This window comes from Mus caroli, chromosome 17 (assembly GCF_900094665.2).
Source record: "Mus caroli chromosome 17, CAROLI_EIJ_v1.1, whole genome shotgun sequence".
NCBI classification, from domain to species: Eukaryota; Metazoa; Chordata; class Mammalia; order Rodentia; family Muridae; genus Mus; species Mus caroli.
Window position 1 is genome coordinate 27,381,513 of NC_034586.1, and position 8,238 is coordinate 27,389,750.

The window sequence follows — 8,238 nt, forward strand, 5'->3', positions numbered from 1 at the left end:
ATATCATGGGACAATAAACATACTGGCAAAAAAAAAAAAAAAAAAAAAAAAAAAAAAAAAGAGTGAGAGAGAGAAAAAGAGAGAGAGAGAGATAAGGCCTAGCTGGCAGACCCTGTCCAGTCCTGCTTTCTGATCCTAACAGACCTGCAGATGATCCATCAGCACTGTAAGCTCTGCCCACCACACCTTTCCTTCCCCACTGACGCATCCTGACGCTTGCTACCAGCACCATGCCTGCCCCAAAAGCGCATCCTCTGAGCGACCAGCCAGAATAAACCCTCCTTCCCTTGAGTTGCTTCTGTCAGGGATTTTGAAAGGGCAACAGAAAAACTGATGAATAAACTCAAGCTCAGTTAAATCAGCAGTAGGGGTGGGGACAGGGGTAAGGGAGGCCCTGGCTGACTCTGCTCGGTGTGCTGATGCCACAGAATAAAGAGATTCAGGAGACCCAGAGCATCTGTATTAGGTTGTTGGTAATCTGCCCAGCACTAAGCACCACAGGTGCACATTCACAGGGACAGGACGGCACCGAGAAAAGGCAGAGACACAAATCAGTCACACACAGTCTCCACTCCTCAGCATCATCACCACCTACATCTCCCTCCCTGCACATTGCCTTAGAAACTGTAGAAGTGATGCAGAATGCTTATGAACTCCTGGAGGAGAGGCCCTGCCCAGCTGCTGGTCTCACCCAACACCTAGCCTGTCCTTTATCTTCTCCACAGACACACAAGGATGAACCTCATCACCTAGCTTACACGCATGCAACACCCACTTCCACTTACCCAGAGCCCCGACACTTGGAGCATGAGCTAACTAACAGTCCCACTCCTGCTGGGCATGAGGCTGCAGCCCCATGGAAAACAGGAAGGCACAGTGGCACGGTGTCACTGAGTGCTGGCACTGCAGCCTCTGCACAGGCTGTCCAAGCTGAACAGCCCGAAACTGGCGATTTAACCCTCACAGCACCCAACGGGTGCAAGAATGGGCCCATGCCACCCCACCCCCACATGCTGTTAGTTTTCAGTCAGTCTCACACGTAGCTGGTACTTCATGTTAGCTGCTTACTACAACGGTTACTGTCACTACGGCTACTGACATGCAAGTACAAGGACATCTTAATGACTCAATGTTAGCATTTCATACCTGACACTCAGACATTGCCATGGTTTTGTACGGAAAAGAATCAGACGCTTACTGTCATCTGTTAAAGCAAAATAGCGGCCAGACTTGGAGAAGGTGGACGCCAGAATCGAGTCACTCCCCGTGTCTGCGGGCTGCCCGTCCTCCCTGAAAGGGCAGGGAGAGAAAAGGAAACAATTAGGCCTCGCCTGAGTTGCTGGGCTCATCCATCCTAACACAGGTGAAGTGGAAGATGTTGGTCAGTCAGTTCATGCAGCCAGAGCGTGATGGCAGACTCAGGGGACCCAGGGATGTTCCGAGAACAGCTCTAATTTCCCAAGCGTGAAACCTAACTCAACAGGCTAACATCCAGCGTAGGCTGGAAGGACTCGCAGACATCACATGGTCTAGCCCTCATAGGCATGGACTAACCCAAGGCTAGAGGCAGGGGCCAATAAAATTAGTAACAAACGGAGTCCCAAGACCAAGCCACCACACAAAACAGTCACAGGCTGCTCTGTACCTTTCAATTAGTTAATTCCCCACACCTGCCCTCAATGCACTTTGTTTGAAATGGTCACTGTTACTTTAAAGAGCCAGCAACAAAAATGAATGCTAAAGAAATTAAAATTAAAACAAAACAAAAAATTTAAAAGTATCTGAGAAGGTCCTACATATTCTGAATGCCTACATTTAAAGTTACTTCCATGTTCCTCTCTGAAATGGAACTTAGCCTAGCCTCACAGCTAGGTAACCAGACCTAGGACTTCAGTGAGTGTGCTATTCTCCGGGCTCACTGCTCAAACCACAAGGGCTTCCCTGCCATCTCACCCTTTATCTTCTGGCGTGGCCTTCTTCTCTGCAGTACTGCAGTCGTATGTGAAGACGCAGTCATCATCACTAAAGAGAAGAGACAAGAGTGAGCATCTTTCTCTTGGAACAAAAACATTCCACCGTCATTACGTTATGGGTCTTATCCATGACAGAGAAGAGCCAAGAACTGCCACTGCTTAGCCTCCTAATAGTATACATCAATCAGCATGCCATGGTACTCTTAATCAATACAGTATTCTTCCAGCCGCCAACCTGCTGATTCTAAGGAAATTACGTTCTGATACTGTTTTTTGTTATGGTGGTAGTTTCTCTGTGTAGCCCAGGCTATCCTGGAACTTGCTCTGTAGACCAGGCTAGCCTTGAACTTGGATATCCACCTGCCTCTGCCTGAGTGCCGGGATCAAAAGTGTCCACTGCCACTGCCCCTGCCACCTCCATCCCCCATTACCCCACACGTTCTGATTTTTAATTAATTTATTATATATATATATATATATATATGTGTGTATATATGTCTGTGTGTGTGTGTGTGTGTATGTTCTGCCTGCATGTATGCCTGCATACCAGAAGAGGGCACCAGATCTCATTATCCATGGTTATAAACCACCATGTTGCTGCTGGGAATTGAACTCAGGACTTCTGGAAGAACATTCAGTGCTCTTAACCTCTGAGCCATCTCTCCAGCCCTCTAGTATTATTTTTCAACTCGGCTTTCCTTCCAAATTTATAACTGCTGAGGCTGTCTTTACAGAATTCAGAAACAAGTCTCACCTGCCCCAGTGAGCTTCAGGCTCTTATTCAAATGGGAAGGAATCACACACTTTCCGAATCAGAACTTAAGCTCCTTTCTTTTGCTCTGATCCTGTACCCTGATCCATTAAAGCATCTGGTGCTGTTGACAACCTATAACGTGGCAGCACCAAAGACTTTTCCAGTTAAACACTCAACTTCAGAAAGAAGAGTCATTTTCCAAGTCTGAAACTTTGTTGGCCAATGGCATTCCCCAAAAGACACAAATTGAGGAACGTTCCTAATCTTCACATGTCAAAGTACCAAAGCTAGACTGGAAAGGAAAAAAAAAAAAGAGCCAAAACGGACTGCCACTGATCCTCTAGGTTCGTGGTAATCAACTACTTGCTCAAAGAATCCTTTGACCGAGCACAACGTATACATAAAGACAGAAATAACATAAAGCAAAACTTTATGTCGTGTGAAAGGTCTTTAGGGAGATGCTCACTTCGGGTTCTGCGTTCGTCCTGGCTTTGGGAGGAGTCGGGTTAAGAACCCAAAATCCCTGAAGAGCAAGTAGAGCCCAGTTGCTGGACGCAGACCCAAGAGAGAGCATGTTTTGTGCTCAGTGAGAGAATCTGTAGGGTTCCCTAATATATGACCCTCATCAGGGAGGTTCCAAGCGGGTCAAGATTGACCAGGACCCCCTAGAAGCCTGGGCAATGCGACACCCACGTGACTTAGCCCTCCCAGCGCCGCGCAGGCGCCTCAGAGTCCGGAAGTACCCCTACTCTGAACAGAGAGCGCCCCGGACCTGCCGGGCAGGTTACGGGGTGATGCGCCGTGGTGAAGAGGCGCCGAGGACAGGGAATCCGGGAGGACACGGAACACTGCCGCTCCGGCCCCGCCGCTCTCAGCCCGGACTTCTTACCTGCCCGCAGTGGAGAAGGCTAGGAACCGGCTGCCTCCTCGCACCACCAGCGTCTGGGAGCACAGTGCCAGCCCCGCAGAGCTCGCCATGGGCCCGCCCGCCGCCTCCGGACACGTGCGACGCGCTGCGCCCTTCCTGCTGGCGCTTGTCAGTGATGTCACTCGGCGCCACGCGAACGGCGTACCGTCCAGGAGCATGCGCGTAGTCTCATTTGATCTCAGTGCCCCCAGAGGTGCTGATGCTGCAGATCCCCATACTGCCTTTGGTGATTGACTTTACTGCCCGTCACGTTAGGTGACCTCTTGGACCGGGTCTGGTACTCATTGTGTGACAGTTTAAAAACAACAACAACAAAAAGCTGCTGTGTGGCATCAGTATTGGATGGCCAGGCCCAATATGTAGCCGTGTATGAGTACGAGTCACTGGAAATGTGCTCATTTAAGACAAAGACCTCTTGGACCCCAACTGTCAAACGAGTCTAACGGTGTGCCTGCCCAGATCACCAAAAGACTCGTTCCATCCATCCCAGTGACTCACAACGTCCAGAATATTGTGGTCTCTTATAGGTTGGATGTGAACCCCCAAGGCAGCTCCTAAAAAAGATGGTTTATCTGCCCCACCCACCCAACACACCCTAGTGAAAGTAAACTCTTTGATCTGATCAGTGTCCTGTTTCAAAGTCACACTTACTATGCTGTGTACAACTGCCGTCTTAAGGTTGTGCGGTTCTCTGAGTGAGTCTATCTTATAAAGCAGCAGTTGGCTCCATTTTTACCTGAAACTGAGTCAGAACGACTCTTCATTTTACTTGTACAAGCTGGGAGGTGGTAGCACTCGCCTTTAATCCCAGCACTTGGGAGGCAGAAGCAGGCAGATCTCTTGAGTTTGAGGCCAGCCTGGTCTAACAAGTTCCAGGATAGCCAGGAGTAGGCAGAGAAACCCTATCTATAAACAAACAAACAAACAAACAGTAAAAGAAAAAAAAAACACTCTTGCAAATGAAATCACCATCTACAGATGCAATTAAGTTAAATCATGGATGATCCAAAATTGTATCAGAGAAGTCAGGTCTTGAGCTTATCCAACGCCATAGCGATGAGAAATGGAACCCCTTTGCAGGACTATAAAGCAATAACCTAATGCTATGCCCAGGTATGCAATAGCTCACTTGAGACAAACGCTAATGTGATGATGGCATCAGGCTATCACAGGACTGAAGGCCACTGGGCAGACTTCTTAGTACTCACAAGCAGTTTACACCTTGACTGGGCCTGAGATCTGCCCTCTTAGGTGCCTCTCCTTTTCCAGAACCCTCTAGATTACTTTGAAGAATGCGCCCATTGAGTGGATTTTCACCCCTTACTTCCTGTCCTTAGGAAATCCAGAACCCAGAAGCCTTTCTTCGTGTTAAACTACCCACAACTACCCACAACTACGCGGTTTCCCTTGCCTCAGTTGGTGGTGCTTTAACTACACCCTCCCCACAAAAAGTAAAATAAAATAAAAGATGGGCTCTCATTTAAATGTAGCTGAGAAGTCCCTGGCAGCTGATAGCTCCTGGGAGAGGGAAAGTCAGCTTTCTTCAAGGATACAACTTCTGAGAAGCCACGTGACCCATGACCTAGCAAATGGTTCCACACCCTTGCATATGCTGGCAGCCCTAAATGGATTCAGTGAGTTACACACACACACACACACACACACATGCATACATAAACGTGCACACACATAAGTGCACACACACGTACACACACATAAATACACCATCGGGAAGGAGTAGTGGTGGCAAGGACAGTGAAATAATGGAGTGTGGATTTTATCAAAAATAAATAATATGTATGTGTGGCATTCTCAATAAAAATATTAAAAATAAAAGAGCCGGGCTGGGTGGCTCCAAGTTTAAGGCCAGCCTGGTCTACGTAACAAATTCCAGGCTAATCAAGGCTACATAGTGAGACCCTTTCTCAAGAAGAAAGGAGGAGGAAGAGGAGGAGGAGGAGGAGGAGGAAGAGGAGGAGGAGGAAGAGGAGGAGGGAGGGAGGAAGAAGGAAGAAAGAAAAAGGAAGAAGAGGAGGAGGAAGAGGAGAAAGAAGAAGAAAGAAAGAGAGAAAGGCTCCAGAGGGATGACTCAGCATTCCAGAGTGTGTGCTGCTCTTCCAGAACGCCTGCACCCACATCAGGAAGCTCACAGTTTCCCAGCTTCCTCTAACTCCTGTTACCGAGCATCTGATGCCCTTGTCTGGCCTCCATGACCATGAATTCACATGCACAAATTCACACACAAACATACACACACACACACACAATTTAAAAATAAAAATAAAAATAAACAAATTTTAAAAATAAAGGTGTGTGCCACCAGCCCGGCGGTGGTGGCACACACCTTTAATCCCAGCATCTGGAGGAAGAGGCAGGCGGATCTCAGTTCCAGGACAGCCATTGCTTCTGGTCTGAAAATCCTTGTCTATGAAGAAAAAAACAAACAAGCCAATCCTAAACCATAACATTAAGAGTTCTTGTAGCTGTGACTTCCTCCCTGGATCCTGTATGTGCTGCTGCCAAATCATCAAACTCCTGAGACGCCGGGCGGTGGTGGGGCATGCCTTTAATCCCAGCACTTGGGAGGCAGAGGCAGGCAGATTTCTGAGTTCGAGGCCAGCTTGGTCTACAGAGTGAGTTCCAGGACAGCCAGGACTACACAGAGAAACCCTGTCTCTAAAAAAACAAACAAACAAACAAACAAACAAAAAAAATAAAGATAAAACAAACTCCTGAGACAAAGCCCCCCAAAAGTAATCCCTCTGGCAGCAGGTTCAGTTTTAGAATTGACACTTTGTCTGTGTCCCCGCCCCCTTTCTCTCTTTTTCCTCCGACCCCTCCTCTCTCCCTCCTCCCTCGCCACTAACTCAGGTTCCTTTCCCCCACTTTAAATAATTGTTCCAATTCAATTGCCCAATTCCCCTGGGGCCTCTGCTGGGATACTGATTAGGAAATAATTGAATTTATTAGACTGTTTGGAATAAAATTAGCATGTTTACACTGTGCAGAAAGCCACCTTGGCCCTACCTCTAATAGCTTTTCCCTTAGCTCTGTGTAATCTTACATTATTCTTTAAAACAACCTATTTAAATATATCCTTACCACAATATATGGGGTTTTGCTAACATCATGAGATCTTTTAAAATTATGTTTGTAATTGTGCCTGCCAGCTATAGAGATTCAGTTTCTGTTTTTTGTAAATTGCTCTTGCACCTAGCACTTCTTGCAAATTCTATCATGAATTCTCATCTTATTTCTCATTGCCTCATGGGACTTGGTAGCAGATGCTGCCAGCTATACCTAGCATGTAGCCATCTGCCCTTGTAGAAGGAGGGGCCGCTGCAGGCTGCTCCTGGGGCTTTAGGTCAGCTGTGTGCCACCTGGGTTTAGCCAGAATGCCCAGGCAGAGAGTAGAATCCCCTGACAATGTGCTCTCCCCAACAGCTCCTGTGCTGTGGCCAAGCCCATAGTGGTCCCTGTTTCCCACACTGTCTCTATGGTACCACGGAGCCTCCACCACAAAGGAGATGGTAGCTTCCTGCTGTGGTGAATCTCTTCAGCATTTCTATCATGGTGTGCTCTGTTTTGTTTTTTGTTTTGTCTTTTTTTTTTTTTTCCGAGACAGGGTTTCTCTATAAAGCCCTGGCTGTCCTGGAACTCACTCTGTAGACCAGGCTGGCCTAAAACCAGAAATCCACCTGCCTCTGCCTCCTAAGTGCTGGGATTAAAGGCGTGCGCCACCACCGACCGGAGGTGTGCTCTGTTTCAATGTCTCTACTAAAATGCACATTAAAATTCAGTCTTGCAGAGAGATGGCTCAGTAGTTAAGAGCACTGATTGCTCTTTCAAAGATCCTGAGTTCAAATCCCAGCAACCACATGGTGGCTCACAACCATCTGTAATGAGATCTGATGGCCTCTTCTGGGGTGTCCGAAAACAGCTACAGTATACTTAAATAAATAAATCTTTGAGCCAGAGCAAGTGGGGCCTGAGTGAATGGGGCTGGAGAGAGAAGAAAAGGTGCCTGAAGAGTGGCTCACAGTGTACCTAGTTATAATAAATAAATAAGTAAATCTTTTTTAAAATGAAGGCTAGAAAGATAGCCCAGGGGTTAAAAGCATTAGCGGCTCTTTCAGAGAACTCAGGGGCAATTCCCAGGATCCAGATGGCAGCTCACAACTGTCTAAGACTCCAGTTCCAGGAGATCTGTCACCCTCTTTTGAGCTTGGCAGGTACTGCATACATATGGTGTGCAGTCATACATTTGGGCAACACACCCATACACAGAAAATAAAACTAACTAAATCATAACCGGGTGTGGTGGCACACACATTCAATCTTAGCACGTGAAGGGCAAAGGCAGGCAAATCTCTGTGAGTTCAAAGCCAGCCTGATCTACGTAGTGAGTTCCAAGACAGTCAGAGTTGCATGGTGAGACTGCCTTAAAAATAAATAAGTCAGGCAGTTGTACACCTCTACTCCCAAAACTCGGGAGGTAGAGGCAAGTGGATGTCTGTGAGTTCGAGGCTAGCCTGATGTACAGAGCAAATTCCAGGACAGCCAGCACTACACAGAGAGACCCT

The 8,238-nt window shown here is 47.4% G+C and overlaps 1 protein-coding gene across 3 annotated transcripts in view; it reads right to left on the reverse strand.

Moving 5' to 3' along the window:
* The window catches only part of Wdr4 (WD repeat domain 4), an 18,132-nt gene extending 14,203 nt beyond the window's left edge, over positions 1–3,929 (reverse strand). The window contains exons 1-3 of one of the 3 annotated variants that reach the window (XM_021186354.2): positions 3,617–3,929; positions 1,954–2,022; positions 1,147–1,290 (exon numbers count right to left, since the gene is read on the reverse strand). In XM_021186354.2, coding sequence (XP_021042013.1) covers positions 1,147–1,290; positions 1,954–2,022; positions 3,617–3,813 — 410 coding nt within the window. In that variant the 5' untranslated portion in view covers positions 3,814–3,929. Of the gene's footprint in view, positions 1–1,146; positions 1,291–1,953; positions 2,023–3,616 lie in introns of those variants that run through there. The other 2 variants (XM_021186355.2, XM_029471609.1) reach the window with 2 other exon arrangements.
* Between the last annotated feature and the right edge of the window lie 4,309 nt (positions 3,930–8,238).